This window comes from Bufo bufo, chromosome 4 (genome assembly GCF_905171765.1).
Source record: "Bufo bufo chromosome 4, aBufBuf1.1, whole genome shotgun sequence".
Taxonomy (NCBI): Eukaryota; Metazoa; Chordata; class Amphibia; order Anura; family Bufonidae; genus Bufo; species Bufo bufo.
Genome location: NC_053392.1, coordinates 587,993,369 through 588,013,079, shown reverse-complemented (window position 1 = coordinate 588,013,079; position 19,711 = coordinate 587,993,369). Strand labels below are relative to the sequence as shown.

General features: G+C 40.6%; 1 protein-coding gene across 9 annotated transcripts in view; it reads left to right on the top strand.

The window, feature by feature from the left end:
* ESRRG (estrogen related receptor gamma) overlaps positions 1-19,711 on the top strand; it is a 911,602-nt gene that overhangs the window by 755,506 nt on the left and 136,385 nt on the right. For all 9 annotated transcript variants that reach the window (XM_040430440.1, XM_040430436.1, XM_040430438.1 and 6 more), the window contains one exon: positions 13,267-13,682. In XM_040430440.1, the coding sequence (XP_040286374.1) occupies positions 13,280-13,682 (403 nt within the window). In that variant the 5' untranslated portion in view covers positions 13,267-13,279. The remainder of the gene's footprint in view (positions 1-13,266; positions 13,683-19,711) is intronic.

Genomic DNA, 19,711 nt, shown 5'->3' with positions numbered 1-19,711 from the left:
GTGCTATCAGTCAGACCTCCCACCTATCAGATAGGTCATCGATATTTGAATCCCGGAACACCCTTTTCTTTTTACACATTCATAGATTTTCTGAACTATTTTATTTTTTTGGAATTCTTATTGACTCGTTTGTAGTTTTGCCGGTGGAAATCCATTTTCCGTTTTTCTTTATCAGCGTCCAGTTCTTACGTAAAGCCAGAGCGGCGGCTCTTTCTAAAGGTAGTAGGAGTATTAGTATTATAGAACTAAACCAGATTAGGGCGAATGTGAATTAGATTTGCTAACAGATGGCGCGGAGGAAATTAAAGGTGCTTTGCGAATGGAAGAGACAGCAGCTCCGCTTTTCTCTCTGTCTTTCTCTCGTGCGCTTGATAGACGGGTATAAATCACAACAATCCTGTCTTGACAGCCAATTTCAAGAATTTGATCTGGTTAAAGACGCGGCTTCCCTGCAGCCGCTTCTCTAGATTTTTCTCCTGCGCCCCGCACCTTGTCATCTTTACTCAGGCACCTGCCTTTCTCCTAATGGAATTTGCTCTAATTACAATTTTAGCTCTTTAGTGTAATTACTTTGTCATATCGATGGATTTTTTTTAGCCTCTACCTCTGCAGTGTTTTTTTTTTTCGTTTTTTTTCCAGTTTTTGGTCATTTTTTAGGGGCAGCTAAATATTATTTCACAGGTGCGGAATTCACAGACAGTGGAAACATATTCAGTTTTGCCAGACTAGGTTCTTAATGTTGGTGCCACCATATGGTGCTGTATCGGACAGTATACACATAACCATACCAAACGTCTAATGGTAAGCGCCAAATGGTGCTATATTTATGCTATATAATGCAATATGGTTCCGCCAACGCCATACACTGCAAAATAATATATTGTACAATGCCGCCATATGGTGTTCTTATACTACCAACATATAGAGCTCATATCACAGCTCCATATACTGGATAATTTATTAACAGTGCTATACAAAACTGTGCCCCATGTAAGAAAGAGCTGTTCGCGGGGGTGCCGGGAGTCGGACCCCACAGATATGATATCCTGAGGATAGGTCATCACTAGTGATGAGTGAAGCATTCAAAAATTTTATTCGGCTGCTTTACTGGATTTTCCAAAAAATTTGCTTTGTAACAAATTACTTCATCACTTTGTAAGTAGGGGGTGCAATGACAGGGAGGCGATTGCGCAATGCCCCGGTCATTGTACCCCTCAGATGCCACGTTCATTGCTGATCGCGGCACCTAACAGTAATAAGACAGTGTAAAATAAAAAAAATTCAAATCATACTCGCCTCATCCATTTGATGGCGAAGAGCCGGCCACCTCCATCTTGATTGAAGATCTAGCGAGAAATCTTGCACAGCCCGTGATAATGATCGTGGTGAGTTCATACGTCGCAAGATGGCGGCGGCTGGCTCTTCGTGTTCAAACGGAGGAGGTAAGTATGATATATTTATTTTATTTTACACTGTGTCAGGTTCCCATTCAGGGAAAATCGATTCGCTACCACGAAACATGAGGAAATTCGGCTTTCGCTCAGCACTAGTCATCACTTTCGTTCTCCCGGAAAACTCCTTTAGCAAAAAATATTCCATCACTTTTTTCAGCCACATCACGAGCGCGTCTCAGCCACACGACTTCTGCTTTGTGTATCGACAGAACAGATTTGCATCCCCTGGAAATAAGCAATGGAGGCGCCTATACGGTGAAAGCGAGCAGAGATCTTAACCAAACATGGCGAACCCCTACAGAAAATTATTGTAAAATTGTCGAATTTTTCAAGGGCTAAGCTTTCTTTCCATACCACCCCTTTAAGGACTCTTCTACCCCTTCACAGGCTGCCAGTGTAAAGGGTTAACCCAACCTCGTTGTAGGATCTGATTAGACATTCCTCTGTCAGACAAGCCTTTATCCCGCTAAACAGCGACAGCAAGGTGAGCCGCTAGCCGCACACACACATAAAAGGTTAAAAATGACAGCTTACTACAGTGAATTCAAACACAATTACGCAGTCACTTTGTTTGTCAACTGGAGCCGTGTCTAACATATGCCGAGACTCCGCCGCCGAAGAGGAGGAGAGGAGTCTGTCTAAAGGAAGAGCCGATCCTTCCAAAGAAGCAACAAACAGTTGGGGAAAATGATGTTTCCTACTGACAATCAAATCAAATGTAGTAACAACTCGCCAGCTCCCCGCTGCTAGCTGACAGCACGCCGAAACACCCGGGGACAAACATTCACTTAAACACTGATTGCAGGCGAACGCCATCCTGCAACTTTCACAGAACGGAGGGGGGCGATAAAGAAAATCTCTTATTTCTAAGCAACTTTTGCAAATGTGACCCTTTTATGTACTTTATTTAAAAGTCTAAAGGCGCCCACACGCGCACATCCTTCTGCCGACAGCTGTCTCTCCCGACTCCCCCATATACGTTCCGCTCACCAAAAAAGGTATGTCTGGAGAAAGCCGCTCCCAGACGCTTCTCTCCCTCGAGAACAAAAGGATTGGGCAAAAATATAAATTTCGCCCGATCCTTGTCTCGGATCATGGTCGGGGAGAGTCGGAAGCTCCCCACACACATTAGATTGCCAACTGAACCCACCATGATCTTAAGACGAGTTTGTCATTTCTCTTAAAGAGAACCTTTCGCCTTGTCCTGTCCACGAGCACCGTGGTATAGAGCAGGAGGGGCAGAGCAGAATGATATATAGCTTTGCGGGGAAATATGCAGTAGACCTTATATTTAAATCCTTCTCTTTCTATGCGTGGGTGGGTCTACTTAGTGATTGACAGCTGTGCACAGTCATAGGACCACCAACTGGACTCCTAAGCATAGAAAGGGCCAGGAATTAATTGCATAAAATACAAAGCATACTAAATCTTTTCCCATAAAACTATATATTAATCTGCTCAGCCCCTCCTGCTTTATAACATGCCACCTGCAGATCAGATGCCACATGTAATATGACAGGTTCCCTTTAAGACATTTAAAGGGATGAGACTTCCTCACTAATGGGTGCCAAAGCATAGGTAGTTGGTAATGACAGGCACTTCTACTTGGTAGCTAACTCAAATTTTTCAAATTTCTATATTATCTGATGGACAGAACTGGTCTACTGTGACACCAAGCAGTGTTCTTATAGTATTAACTGATTTTTGGTTTTGGGGTCGTTGCCAAGAGGCAAATCAGTTTATTCCACATCCGACAGGCCTGAAATATATGATTCTCGGAATTTAGTTGAATTTAAAGAGTATGCCCGGCAATGTTGAATTGCTCCATTGCATCTACAATGAAAAATGAAGTAATACCGCTTATAGATTGGGTTGAAAATATTCTACCGTTTTGTGTACACAGCTCCTATGCAGAACTATAAAACAGCCTAAAATGCTTCTACGGTACCCACTAGTACTAAGCTTTTACGGGATCCTATAGATGTTCACTGGGGTGTTGTACGGGGTTAGATGGTGCCACATCTAACCACAGGTTGTGTGTTCACTTCAGTGGAGCTGAGCTGCAACACCTGACACAACCTATGTTTACGTGTGGGGTGCCGGTTCTTTTTCTAATCTTGCTAAACTCCTGTAATTTAAAGGGGTTTTCCAAGACTTCAAAACTAAGCAAATCTTTAGGATAGGCCATCGATATCAGATTGGTGGGGGTCAAGCATCCAGCACACCTACCAATGCCAAATCTGATCTGACTCCTACCAATGCCTTATCTCGCCTAACATCTACTATGAGAGTAGAGTTGGGTGACCTCCATGCACATTATTTGGTATGTCATTCCTGCCAAAATCGGGGACTTCTGCTGACATTTATCTTATGTGTATGGCTAACTGTAGGTATAACAACTAATACTAAAACCAAAAATTTGCAACTTTCTATTTCCTTGTTTTAGAGATCACTCGTTTTATTAAGAATTAATTGCAAAATTGAAGACCTTCATGCTAGCGAGTCCAAGCATTTCAGGGTGCATAGGAGGTGTATACCCAAAATGGCAGCACATTTTTAAACAAAACTATTTACAATGTTACTTCCTTTTGTTTTTGGATACCAAATTGGCTACTATGACTCCTATGGAAAGTGAGGACCCAGGCTTGGTTTGTCCAATTGCCTTTGGTAACGGGTAGGAGAAACCGTGCAGGGCTCTCCTACTGCATTGAGAATGGAAAATTGATCATAAGGTCGTGGAAGCCCTTCTGTCCTGGGTGGCAAAATCCAGGCCCGTTTTGATCTTTATGTGGTTTATATATTTTCTTTTATATAGTCGTCTGGTGATGGGTATGTTTTATCCTGAGCATTGATTTTTGGAGGAGCATACTGAACGGCTCGCCAATATTTTTGTAATGTTAACGGTATCGTCGAATTCCTTCTTGTAGCCTGGGTCTTGTTGCACCATTTTCCTCGCTGTCGTCGGCAGGGCTCATCTCACTTTTATTGTGCATTTACATTTTTATCTGTTTGTTTAAAAACGAGCTTGAATTGTAAACTATGCACTCTGGCAAGTTCACATCATTTTGTCTCGTAGCCGCCAAACAGTTGGCACCAGCTGGGCCCCTCCTGATGCCAGAGTAAAATCACTTAAAATAATATAGAAGAGATTATCTCGCAACAGAACGCATGCTAGAAACTGTAGAGCAGATAAGAGCTCCAGAGTGTGCTCGAGATGTCTCTCGCCTGCCTGCCGAATGAACCAAATTGAGATTTCAATACAGTAAAGATCTTGTGTAGGCTAATTGTAGCATTAGAGCAAATGTATATCAATACTGTTATAGCGAACGGACATCTGTTTAATTACGAGCTAGTGGCTAATGAACTTCTACAAAGGAGAAATACCGTTCCAGAATGAACTTGTTCTAAAGCAACTGAAATATACTGCATACAGTCCAGTAGAGTGGCGATAAGAGCGCCCCCTAGTGGCCGGTGAAATAATGCACCAATGTAGACATCTTCCTTCTTAGTCTTTTATGGTCATGGCTGGCGAGTATGTAATAGGGAACCTTGGGTCCCATCCAGACACAAAAGGCCGGTGATTATTTTGGTCTCTTCATTTTTTTGATTTTCTAGAGTACGCCATTGGTTTTACCAGTCTCGTTTCATCATCTGCAGTCACCAGTAACTGACCTTTAGCTTTCCTGGACACCATAGCAGGTTCCACACTGACTACTTTGGAAATTTTGTCCATGATTGGTAGCAATGGGCAGCACACTGGGTGAGTTGTGCACCGTTACCTGGAAGCAGTGAGGTCCTCAGTGTGAATCTGATAAGGAAATGGAGTGCTTGTGAGCTTTTTAACAAGGATTAATTCCTCCCTTTCATTTTTCCTTTCTCCCTTCTTCCCTTCCTTCCTTCATGCATCCTTTCTTCTTCCCTTACTTTCCCTCTCCTTATTATTTTATTCCGCTCTTCCTTTACCATCTTTGCTCCTATTCTTTCTTTTTCCCTTTCTTCCATAATTTCTTTCTGTCTTTTCCCTTTCCTTTATTTCTCTTTCCTCCTTTGCTTTATTTTCTTCTTTTTTTCCCTTTCAGTGTAACTTTTCCTTTCTCTTCTCTTTTTTTTACTTCTTTAGCGCTATCTTTTCTTCTCCCTTGTTTCCTTACTGCTCATTTCTCTTGCTTTTTTACTTCCACATTCCTTTCTTCTTTCTTTCTTTCCTGTCCTTTGCTTTCTCTTACATTTTTCTCTCTCCCATCTTTCCTTTCTTCTTTCCTTCTTAACTGCTCATTTCTTTATCTTTCTTACTTACACTTTCCTGTCCTTCATTACTATTTATTCCTTTCTTTTCTCCCATCTTTTCCCTTCTCTTCTTTCTTTCTTTTGCCCTTCTTTCCCATCTTCTTCTCTTCTTTCCTAGATTTCCCTTTCTGTTACTTTTTAGTTTCTACCTTACTGTCCTTTTTTCTTCTTTTCTTTCATCTTCATTCTTTCCCATTCTTCCCTTTCTCATCCTTTTTTTCTCTCCCTTCTTTTTTTCCTAACTGCTCCTTTCTCTTCCATGTTTACTTCCAACTTCCTGTCTTTCTTTCCATTCTTCTTTTTCACTACTTTCCACCGTTTTTCTCCCTTCTTCTTTCTTTCCCATCCTTCCAATTCTCCTCCTTTTTCTTTCCTTCTTCTTCCCTTCCTTCCTAATTGCTCCTTTCTCTTCCTTTTTTTTATCTCCACCTGTCTTTTTCTTTTCTTCCTTTCTCTCCTTTCATTCCTTTCCATCCTTTGCTTACTCTTCCTTTTTTATACTTCCTCCCTTCTTTCCACCCTTAGATATTGTTTTTAAAGGATCAGTCTGGTGCAGTCTGATGGTTCGTGAGTCAGTATACTTCCCTTGCTCTATATCCGGTGTATCTTGACTGGTTCTGCATTCAGGGAGTTGAACTGCTAGGGGTTTATGCCATCCACATGTCTATGTATATATCTATAAATATATATATATATGATTTCTGCAATAGGCGCAGTGTCCCTTTAAGGGAAACTTTTAGCTGATTTGTTCGTCGGGTCGTCGGATTGCATTTAGCAGGCTGACACGATGTACTGCTGGACCTTGTGGCATATTTGATGTGTAAGGAGAGTAATATATGCACAATGGCATATCTATATTTGCACAGCGTTATTGTTCATTTAAACGCTGTATTGATTTGATGTTTTTCATGGCTTTCACCATGACAAGCTATAGACCATAAACAAGGCCTACTTATCTGTAGCTGCAGAGGAGATTGAATAATGAGGATTGAATAAACTGTGAGACTGGCTTATCGGGTTAACCCTTTAATCCCACACACTGACCAGCCAGGAAGAGGCATGGGTAGCATTAAAAGGATCACAATATAAATTACTGAATCCAGGGGCTCAAGCTTATCATACTGTGCGCATCCATAATAAGTCACCCCTAACAATCTGTGGGCCCGTGCTCCCTAAATTCATGCGGGGGCTTGTAGCATGTCACATTACTTGCTGTAGTATTGTGCTATAAAGATCCATAGGGACACTATGTGCCACCATAGAACGTATACCTATAATAAGAATCTGTACCCTTGAAGGGATTGTACAGAATTTTGATATTGATGGCCTATCCTCAAGGGGAGGGGGTCCCAACCCATACCCCATACCCCTTCCGGTCAGCTGTTTAGTTGTAGCTCCGGTGCCGACACAGCTCCATCCATTGCATGGTGGTCAGGGATGGTTATTGCCTTCACTTCAATGGGAGCAATGACCAGCAGCATCCGCTATAGTATAGACGGAGTTGTGCAATTCTAGAGCCAACTTCCAGCAATGGAGCTACAACGGTGTCCAACCCCTGCCCATTTGATATTGATGGCCTATCTTGAGGATAGACCATCAATATCCAAATCCTGTACAACCCCTTTAAGGGTCCACAATTGTACCTACTTCATTAAGATGCATACTCTAGGTATAGGTTCTGTGGTGGCAAGAGTCCTTATGGATCTTTATAGCATCATGCTACAGCAAGCAATGTGACATGATATTAATTTTGATGGCCTAGACCATCAATAGAAAAATCCTGGACAACACCTTTCAGGGGGCTATACATATTAGATGAACTTCATTAAAACCTCCAACTTTGGCAGGACTGGTCAACCATGTAATGTGTATAGGGATATCTCGACTTAGCTTTGATGTCAGATGTCTGGGGAGAGAAGGACCAGGCAGTTGGATTTTTCAACCTGTCCAGTCCTTTGTTCTCCTACTTGACCGAGCATGCATGTCTTTGGGGGGAGGTCTGAAAGGAATAGCTGTCATCTGTAAGAGCATTCTGATGACAGCTCTGGTGTATAGCTGCCCTTAGTGCTAGTTAGATTCAACCAAGGTTTCAGTATTATGTGCGTCCTTTCGTAGCTGCCCTTACTTGGTCCCATAGGCAGAGACACAATTCATAAACCAGCACCAAAATCCATGTCTTCCAATGTCTACCAAAATTTTGATGCACTACATGAAGATGCATCCATAATATAGCATCTCCCTCCTTTCCCAAATTGAAATAGGTAGCTGCAAATATGGATTGTATATCTGCAAAAAGGGCAAGATTTTACTCACCTTGTATCATGGTATCTTGTATCTGGTTAAGACCATCTGGAGGACTGATCAACATTCTGGGAACGTTGCTATGACGTTTCCTCCATTATGACATTGTTGAAATTTTTGTTTCCTCCTCTAACCTATTACTTGTTGTCTTATCTAGTAATGGCTCTGAATTCCTCTCAACTTAACAAGGCAAAGTCTTATTAGAAGCCGAGAAGAAATCCTTTTTGTGCACCTTGTTTCGGCTAAGCCAGTGCACCTTAATGCAGTGATGATATGTTAGGAGAGAGAGTTGTCAAAGCATCGTATTACTGTGATGCCGTAATGACACCCTGTCGCCATAAAGTAGTCCTGTTTCCTCAAATCGCATGTTGCACCGTTGATTTCTGACATGACACTTCATTCAGTCTCTTTGCTTTTTCCTTCCTCATTCTTACACAAGAGCAGCTGGCTCACATTTTTTTCTACTAAGTGATTTGTGTTTTTGCCACTTTGCTAGAGTGCAATTAATTGAAGCAGAAAACACGCTCATTGTGTAGTAACATCCAAGGTTCAAGGAAGTCAGCTCTGAAACGCGTTGCACCATGACTTTGGAACAGAGATTTAAGGGAGCTGCTTGCCTATTGCTTGAATGGTAGACCGTCAAAATGACATATCCATTTTTTTTTTTTGCTATTATATATTAAAATATGAACCTTAGTCCCTTATCTCCAGTCAGTAATATATGTAATAGTTTCCAAAAACAAAAGGTCTATGCTTGGAAAATCCAAAGGTAACACCTTCCCAATACCTTCCCTAGATGCTAGCGTGAACAGATCCTCATACAATCGAGTTTCCATCTTGAACCCCTATCTATTATCTGAAGGTTCATATCTTGGCTTTGGACCAGTGGTCTCCAACCTGTGGCTCTTCAGCTCTTGCCTTCACAAGCTAGTATAGCCTGTTGGGAGTAGAAGTTTTGAAAACATTGGAGATCCATAGGTTGACCTCTTTGACTAAAGGGACACTCTCCATCCTCCCCTCATTTATGTGATCTTGGTTATCCAAAATTTTAACGAAGTCCAAATCATCAATCATCTAATCAAGATAACCCCTTAACTATCATCTTCTGGCCACATTTTCTAGTGTGACTTTTTTATATTCATCCAAAAAGCATTGTTGAGGTCATCGGTACTGAACTAATTTTACAGTATTTCTACAAGTGTATCCTAGTGTGTGGCCAACATTTGTTAACCGCCATATTAGCAATAGAGATAATGTGAATTTCTGACCTAGTAGAAGAAGCAGGATCAACCTTTTTTTTTTCTTCTAAAGAAGAGATAAAGTCATCATCTTGGAAACGGCTTCTTTCTGTCACAAAAAAGAGCTCTTTTGAAATAAAGCCATATTCACTGTATTCCTGCTTGAGTTAATGTGAATTTTAGTGCCTCCAATTTTAGATTGAAGTAGGGGCTAGGATAAAACCCACTATGTGACAGTTGAATTTATAGATAATTGTGAATATTTCTGTTCTTGAATAATAATACTGGAGATTTTTTTTTCCTTTTTGCTTAGAGGAATATGAATTACGCCCTGATGTTAGCGGCTTAGTATAATGGAATGATGTCTGCAGTGTCTTTCGTGTAATGAACTCCACTGTAATTAGCAGGTCAACCCCCCTTGCCAAGCCTTGTTTCCGGCACAATTCCAAATATTGCGTAGCATAACAATAGATGTCCTGCAGTCAATGTTCATACAAGTTCATCTGGAAAGCAGAAATTGGGTCAAATGTTTGTCCCTTCTATGGAAATCGATGGAATAAATTCTGTTTTTCCCCTATAAATTATATAGCCTCTCATGAATGTTCTGCCATCTGACAGATGCTTAAAGCCACAGGACATGATAACTAGACATTGCCATTATTTCTACAAGTATTCAGTAGAACTATGTGCAGAAAGTGCCCTCCCACATTCTGTCACAGTTGATGGAAAAATAGCACTGCATGCAAAATGACAGACACCATGGTGTGGACTGTTGGGTGCCATTGGTGTTCTTCACAGCATTGTGGCTTTCCTTTTAAATATTATAGAAGTTCCTCTGGTGATGACAATTATTCCCTAACGTCTACTGAGATGGAAATTTATCACAAATTTCCTTTTCATTTTGACAAAGGATTAGAGATGACCAAATTTACAAAATTTACTCTTTATGTTTAAAGAGTTGACCAAAGATGTAGTAGCTCCTTGGTGGAATCTCAACATATAAAGCTTTGATGAAGGTCAAATATTCATTTTTGATCTTTGATCAAGAGTAAAACACTACATCAGTAGGAAGAAGCCGGCTAAACACAAGGCCCCTCCACATTTTGGTATGTCCACCAAAATTTCATACTTAGACTTGGAGAAAGGCTATACTAGAAATTACAAATGGTAGACAGAATTTACGACGTATGGTGATTCCTTGATGCAGATATGGGACATTCAGATCTTTAGGTATAATAAGACTATTTAAATGAATGATTTGAGCTTTGTATATGAAAGGTTGACCAAAGTTGAAGTAGAACCTTTGTGGAATTTAGGTAAAGTTTTGATGAAGGTCAAATATTCATTTTTGTTTTTTCAAGACTAAAACACCACATCAGTAAGGGAAAGATGGCTAAACACTAAACCTTACACCACATTTTCATATGACCACCTTAGGTTTGTACTTTGGCATGGAGAAAGGGTATAGAAATGAGAAACATATTTTAGACAGTTTGAATGGTATGTTGGTCAGGAAGACGAAGAAGAATTTTTTTTTGGGCCTTGTAATAAATAGGAGAATCTGTGGTCTCCAATGTACAACTGGATGCGAGGGATGAATCTGAACGAATGCTTTAATCATGGCTGCATAAAATTCATGGCTGGAGAGAGAGCGAGTAAAAGGGAGCGTATTTTAGTACCCTAATAACTCCTAACTCTAGCCTAAGATCATAATGTATGTGAGAGCAGTCCAGTAATTATAAGGTAATAAGTGGTTTTGTAAGTGCTCTAAATTAAAAGGAATTCGCAGAGCTGTTGTAAGTCAGAGCCGAGCCACTTTCTTTCAAATGTTGGCCTGAGCCATGAGTGCAAAGGCAGACGAGACACTTGCATGACTGTAATTAGCGTTAAAAGAATTAGGTTACAGCCATATTAAGGAAGTATAGTATTTACTAGACCTCATTTTTTAGTTTCATTAAAGGTTGCAGGCTCTCATTGTGCATCAGGTGCAATACTGGCAATTAGATATTGGACATTATGTAATTACAATTAGGATTAATACTGCCATAAAAGATATTTTGAGATGCAAGTAACTCTTAGGAAGTGCTATTTGTAACATGGTCAAGGGAGAGATCTAAAGATTAGCGAATCAATTCTACCTATTCGGAATTTGTCCCAAATTTATTGTGATTCATTTTGGGGAAATCACAGAGAGATCCACATGCAATACTTCTCTGAGTAAGTCATGCAAGCCAGTTCTCCTTCCAAAAGGACAAGAATACTAAATGTCGCAGTATTATGCTTCTCTGAGCAAGATATGCAAGCCAGTTCCCTTTCCAAAAGGACAGGAGTACTGAGTGTCTTAAGAGAAAATTGCCCTGGTTAGCTGAGTGGCCTTGAGGGTGCTCTTTCTCATTTGGGAGACCACCTAGTATGCATGTTGAGTATTATAGTCCAGCAGATGCTGCTCATGCATTTCTGCATATCTTACATCTGCTGCAATCTTTTTCTTTTTTAAAGGAAAGCTAAATTAAATACCTTTCCCAGAAACCCAGAGGTATGCAAATTAGCGTCCCTTCCAAAAAGAAAAGACTACTAAGCCTATCTGATACCAGCACATGTGAGATATGCTAATTTGCATATATATATTTCCCAGACTAACATTTGCTTCACTACAATATTCCTCGTGCATACTTGTTGCTCTAATGAGAAAGAGCACCCCAATGCCACTCAGCTAGCTAGGGCAACTTTTCTTGTCCTTCTAGAAGGAGAACTGGCTTGCACATCTCCCTAAGAGAAGTATTACACGTGGGTCTCTTCTCTCTGGTCTTCTAGGACTCTAGTTTTGAGTGAAAAAAAGATGTGTCCTAGGAGACCTTAGAGTGTTATATACCAGTTTTCAGTGCTATCTGAGCATATTTTACTTGGGTAGAATTGATTTGGACCTGATGTGATTTATTTTGAAAAATGTGGAAAATTGGAGAGAAACAAATTTCAAGAAATGTGTTCATCTCTAGAGGGAACACAAGGCTTACAGTGGGAAAGAGCAGAGGCAATGCTTTTGGTAGACTATTTCATATCAAAATGTTGTCTCCTAGTGACCAGACTCTTCTGGAACCTCTCTTTCAACTATGTCTAGGAATCGAAATACAATATGTACTGTTTTTGCATGTTTTATATACAACTTTACTGAAATCAATAGAGTAGTTTTAGTCCATGATGCCAAGGTGACTTGGGATGACCATGGCATCAGCTTATATTTCAATTGACAATAGTGTATAGGAAGATAGAATCAAAAGGTATAATGGAATAATATTTTGCTTTTTGATGCTGTAGAGTAGAACAATTGAACTTTGGTAGAGCTTTGACCAAGATGCCAGCCCTCTTTTGTAAGAACTTGAGTCTTATGGTGATCTGTGAATGTTCGTGTGCATCATTCGTTGACATGAAGTTGTAGTCTATGTTGATGGAATAACCATCTATTTGGCCATCAAGAGTAGACCGAAAGATAAACTATATACAACCATTTTCATACTTTTGTCTATACTTTAGCTATACTCTACACATTGATGATCCTCAAAGTGGACAACCCAACAAATGTTGTACAATGATGGTTGCAATTCACCAACTAAGAGTCATATTAAAATAATATTTGGAAAACATTTTCATGATCAAAATTGTTGCTTATTGTTTCTTTTTATTTTGGTGTAAATCTACCTCATTATATTCCACATTTCACATGTACAATTTTACCTATTGACAATCAGTCTTACCTTTGGGAAAGGGGATTTGGGCTTTTGAAAGTTTTTGTTTACCACCTGTCTGTAACATAGCTAAATCTCTGTCATGGCCTTATGCTGATTACCTTCATGTACAACAAGGGTTATTGACTGATGAATGAATCATGTGCAGTCTTTAGCCCCCACAGAGCAATCTTAAAAAAACAGGAAGCTTTCTTTTATTAATCGGAGCCTTCTTTTTATTCTTGTCTCCTTATTACCATGCAGGCTTCTCTGCAGAATGTCAAGCAAGGATCGACACATTGATTCAAGCTGCTCGTCATACATCAAGACGGAACCCTCAAGCCCAGCCTCGCTGACGGACAGTATCAACCACCACAGTCCAGGTGGCTCTTCAGACGCCAGTGGAAGCTACAGTTCCACAATGAACGGGCACCAGAATGGACTGGACTCTCCCCCATTGTACCCATCTGCTACAGGCCTTGGTGGCAATGGGCCCGTCAGGAAAAGATATGATGACTGCTCCAGCACCATTGCTGAAGATTCACAAACCAAATGTGAATATATGCTCAATGCAATGCCCAAAAGACTGTGTCTGGTGTGTGGTGACATAGCATCGGGTTACCATTATGGGGTGGCTTCATGTGAAGCCTGTAAGGCTTTTTTCAAAAGGACAATTCAAGGTTGGTGCTTGTTTCTTTTTCCCCCAAAAAAATTATTCAGTGTTAACCGTTTACCACCACTCCATCCATTTCTCAGAAACTCTTGGTGCCCTAGCTTCTCTGCCAAGGTTTTAATGTACCGACTCCTCAAATTTTACCAAAATTTTCATCCTTATTTTTTCATACATATAGTAAACATTGCAGAATAATTCTAAGAATTGGAGTAACAAACTCAAAAATTTATAGAGCGTATTTCACAGTTTGCATCATTGCATGATATCTCTCCCCAAGTCATTATAATTTTTGAAGTTGAAAAGGTTCTCCAATACTAAACCTTCAGTCTTCAACCAAAGTGCACACATCCTATGGAGTTTATTTTACTACCATTTGCAAGTAGCATGGTAACTAACTTCATATTAAGTCTAATAATTATCAAACCCAACACAGATACTAGCATAAGGAGAAAAAATTATGGAGAAGCTTGTAGTAATAGATCTCCGGGTGGTAAGGAGGGTCAATTAGAACATCTGAGGTAATGCAAACCAAAATGTAGTTGGAGGAGGTTGGTAATAAAATCCCTTGGATTTTAACTTTAAATTGGAACTGCAAAGGACAAATCTATAGGGTCAGCTCCAGGAGCATGGGGAACCTTTTGTGATGGGGCCTCTTGTTGAGTGCACCTTCTGTTTAACAGCCATAGAGTATGTTCATCTATAACCATAGGCATCCAAGCCCAGTGACCTTTGCCATCTGCCCTGGTGCTGGTTCTGCTCCCAGCCCTGTACATGAGGTTGGGCAAAATGAAGGCAACATATAGAGGTATTGGGCAGAGGGTGGTGGAGGAACCTGGACAACAGATATTATTACATTGGGTAATAACAATATATCATTGTACATGTATGGAATGCCCAAGGTCACTATAGGCACGTGGCTAACAAAGCACAGTTATTGCATTCACTATACTTATAATTTGATTCACCTTTCGAGAAGGAGTCTACTAACATTCTGTAACCGCATATCTCTTCTATCGCTGTTTACGTATAAGCTGTTCCAATGATATCAGCTAATCTGAGGGACTGTACTGTAATTAGTATCGGCTCCTTTTCAGCTCTACCATTATGATACAGTACAGGATGATTACAGTATTTACATAAAGATAAGCTCATAACCAGACCAGAGATATTATGTTTAATGGAGACTCCACGCGACTAGATTGGCCGGGCCTTGTGCGGCTGTTTACAATGGCCGGTCTCGTGCCCAAATACAGAGAACTAATGCCACTTTCCATTACAATTCAAAGCAAATAGAACGAAAACCTGCAGCTTTCATATATCATGATAGCATTGTAATTTTTATCTGAAGCTGTTATAAGACCTGGTGGTGTTCTCCGTAATATGCGTCATTATGCGCCTGACCAGTCAACTGGTCCCTCTACTGCGCATACGTCTATCTATCTATCTATCTATCTATCTATCTGTCTGTCTATCATCTCCTATCTCTAAAACATACTGAAAACCACTTTCAGGCTACTTTCACATTAACGGCAGCCTTCTCCGGCAGGCTGTTCCGGTGGTTCGGGCCGGAGCGGACCTCCGGCGGCACGCCTGCACTAGCGGCAGCAAGGATCCAGCAGGCTGTTCACCTGCCGGAGAAGGCTGCCGCAAGTGTGAAACATCTACTTGTTACTATTTGTTGCCATGAATGACCTTTTTTGTCTCCAAGTAATTATCACATTCAGTCACATTCTCTCTGAGTGTTATTTTTTCTAATCTCATTAGCGGAGCAATAAGAAGACATTTTTCATTCAGGTTTTAAAATAAGTATTTCAAATGACAAGCAGCACAGACAGACAGAGAGATAAATACAGGGGCATTGCTAGGGTCTTAAAAGATCCGGGGCCCAAGCCCCAATGAATATGGCCCAGTTCTCTAAGTCGACCCCCCCTCCCCCCACACACCGCATTTTCCTGTACTTGCTATACAGCAGCAGATACCTGTCACACCCAGGGCCTCCAGGTGACGTCTCCTCCGATGTAGATCTTCTCTGTCATCATCCATTTGGTCCTCACAACTTCTCTCAGTCACCTCGTTTCTACAGAGTGTGACACACAGACATCTTAGCTTCCTCAATTTTCTATCATCATCCCCCAACCTGGAGTCCCCCCACTGTTATCCTGCTGCCCGCTGTGCTCCCCAATACCCCCAAATACTATCCGGAAAAAATATTAGTGCCCCCATAGTAATAGTGCTTCTCATAGTCCCACCAATAGTAATTCCCTTCTAGAATGCCCCCATTAGTAATACTGCCGCCCAACGGTGATAATGCTCCCCAAGAGTGCCCCCCATTAGTAGAAGAGCCTCCAGTATTAATAATACCCTCACAGAGCCCCCAGTACAAAAAAGGCCCCCTATTGTACCCCCAGTGGAAATAAAGCTCTCTACAGACCCCTCAGTAAGGCCCCCCATAGTGCTCTTAGTAGAAATAAGGTGGATCTATAAGTCCCTCCTATAGAGCCCCCAGTAGTAATAAGATCGCCTATAATGTCCCCTGTATTTGCAGTGCCCCATTTAGTTATATTCCTCCCTCCACCATATAGTCCCATGTAAATAACATCACATCATCTCTCCTGCCCCCTCCAAAATACAGTCCTATGTAAATAGCATCACTCCCTCCCTTCAGCCCCTCCAATATATAGTTCCATGTAAATAACACTATTTCCCTCCATCCACCATATAGTCCCATGTAAATAACATCACACCATCTTTCCAGCCCCCTCAAAAATACAGTCCCATGTAAACATCACCTCCTCCCCAGCCACTGACAACATGCAATCCCATGTAAATAACATCACTGCCTCCCCCAGCCACTTCCGACATACAATCCCATGTAAATAACATCACTCCCTCCCACAGCCGCCTCCAATATACAGTCCCATGTAAATAACATAATCCCCTCCCACAGCCGCCTTCAACATACAGTCCCATGTAAATAACATCACCCTGCCCCAGCCCCCTCCAACATTCAGTCTCATGTAAGTAACATCACTGCCTCCCCCAGCCACCATCAATAGTGTTGAGCGAACTTGTGTTTTAGGTTCGGTGTCTAAAGTTCGGATTCGGGTTATCGAAGAATCCCATTATTGATTCCGCTACCACAGACCACAACGGAATTCGGAATCCATATTGGGATTCTTCGATAACTCGAAGCCGAACTTTAGACGCCGAACTTAAACCACAAGTTCAATTAACACTAGCCATCAACATACAGTCCCATGTAAATAACATCACTCCATCCCCCAGCCCCGCCAACATACAGTCCCATGTAAATAACATCACTCCCTCCTATAGCCACCATCAACATACAGTCCCATGTAAATAACATCACTCCATCCCCCAGCCCCCTCCAACATACAGTCCCATATAAATAACATCACTCCCTCCCACAGTCACCATCAACATACAGTCCCATGTAAATAACATCACTCTCTCCCACAGTCACCATCAACATACAGTCCCATGTAAATAACATCACTCCCTCCCACAGTCACCATCAACATACAGTCCCATGTAAATAACATCACTCAATCCCCCAGCCCGCTCCAACATACAGTCCCATGTAAATAACATCACTTCCTCCTACAGCCACCATCAACATACAGTCCCATGTAAATAACATCACCCCCTCCCCAGCCCCCTCCAACACACAGTTCCATGTAAATAACACCCCTCCCTTCAGCCCTAACATACAGTATCAGTTAAATAACCATAACTTTACTTACCTCTCCTCATATACAGACATCACGACAGCTTCTTCTCCTCTTCACTGCTGTCCTCTCCTGCACTGGTCACATGATGGTGACATCATCGCAGGTCCTTCCCAACCACTGCCTGTTTACACTGGTCACATGACCTGTGATGTCACCACAGGTCCTTCAGATCTTCCACTGCATTAGATTCAATTGTATTGCTGTCCTGAGGATGGCAATACAGTTGTATCCATCTGGCAGGCAGGACATTCGGGGCCTGGGACAAAACATCAGGGGCCCAGGCTCCGAATGTTTTAACCTAGCAACGTCCCTGGATAAATAGATAGATAGATAGCTAGATAGATAGATAGTTTTATGGAAAACCACAATGGCTGGTGCCAATCTGCCGACTCTTTACATTGACAAACAGAGCTCTGCTACATCTGCGTGTGTTCTATAGAACACAAATTTACTACAAATATGCTCACAAATGGCATATGCTGCGTATAATCAAACGCCCAAATATTCATTTTGCAACATTTTGCTAATATACATTTTCCAGACCTCCGCTGCCAGCTGTAAAACCACATTAGTTTGCCACTAGGAACGGACAAATTATTTTCTGGCACTTGAGCGAGGAGGTTTGCCTAGACCCTGTGACTCCATTAGCCAGCGAACTGTAAGATTCTATTAGCAAGTAAGTGAGCAAAATATCACTTTCAAAATAATAAAACAAAATAGGAAAAAATATATTTTTTAAAAATATATATTTCAAAATAATTTTTTACTTTCTTTTTTTTCCCTGTTTTTTATTTTTATTTTGAGCTAGCCAAGGTTTAAAGGGAATTGTTTTCCCATTTCCGTCCTCTCCATTTAGACCTTGCAGCTACCATGTTGGTTTTGTTCACTCCAAAGCACAGATACATCTGAAGCCATAATGGAAATGGGCATAAACAAGCTTATAGGAAGAGCCCAGTTACCATCTGTCCCTACCCAAACTCATCTGGATATGTGGACGGCTAGAAGTTTTTTTATGTGATCTCAGTGCAAATTTGGAGTAAAAACAGGAAAAAAATATTATTGATATGTCAATCATATACTCCACGATTACATCTATCCCTGCCCCTGTGGAGCTAACAATCTAATCTCATCAATCTGGGTACAATATCCAGTGATGCCAGTTAAAGGGCCAGGATGGAGGAAGCAGAAGCTTCTAATGGAAGTAGACATTGGGAAGGACAGTGTCCAGTAGTGTAAGTAGTAGTCCATAGTGATGAGCGGCATGGGCAATATTCGAATTTGTGATATTTCGTGAATTTTTGGGCGAATATTCGCCATAAATTTGCAAATTCAAAAATTCGTGATCTCCAGTCATTATTTTCTTGATAGTGAAAATCGGCAATCAAAAAATTAGCGATAAAAAAAATTTGAGATACGGAAATTCGCAATCAACACTACTCCTAAAGTCAAAGATATTGCAGCCTTCTCATTGGCCCACAAGCAAGAAGCAGTGAGGGATCATGGGTACTGATTTAAAAAAATCTAGAATATTCGCGATTATGAAAATATTGCACTGTATTCTAGATATTCGCAAATTTTCAAAGTGCCAATATTTGCGATAAAAAATTGCGATTAGAATATTCGCAATCAACACTAGTGGTCCAGTATAATCATGTAATGCAACATTAATATTTTCTGATATAATGTATGGGATAATAGAATATTGTATGTTATTCTGTATATTATTGTAGCATTATTGTATAGTCTGCACTGTGTGCCCTCGTGTCTATGGTGGCCTGCAAAAAAGCTTCAGATCCCAGCATTAGTGGTACCTTAAGTGTCTTGCTGCCATTTCTCTCCCCTGTTGAGATAGATAGATAGATAGATAGATATGAGATAGATAGATATTAGATAGATAGATATTAGATAGATAGATAGATATGAGATGATAGATATGAGATAGATAGATAGAGAGATAGATAGATAGAGAGATAGATAGATAGATAGATAATAGATAGATAGATAGATAGATAGATAGATAGATAGATATGAGAGATATGAGATAGATAGATAGATAGATAGATAGATAGATAGATAGATAATAGATAGATAGATAGATAGATAGATAGATAGATAGATAGATATGAGATAGATAGATATGAGATAGATAGATAGATAGATAGATAGATATGAGAGATATGAGATAGATAGATAGATAGATAGATATGGGATAGATAGATAGATATTAGTTAGATAGATCTATATTAGAATATGAGATAGATAGCACTAAGGTCTTCACACAGTA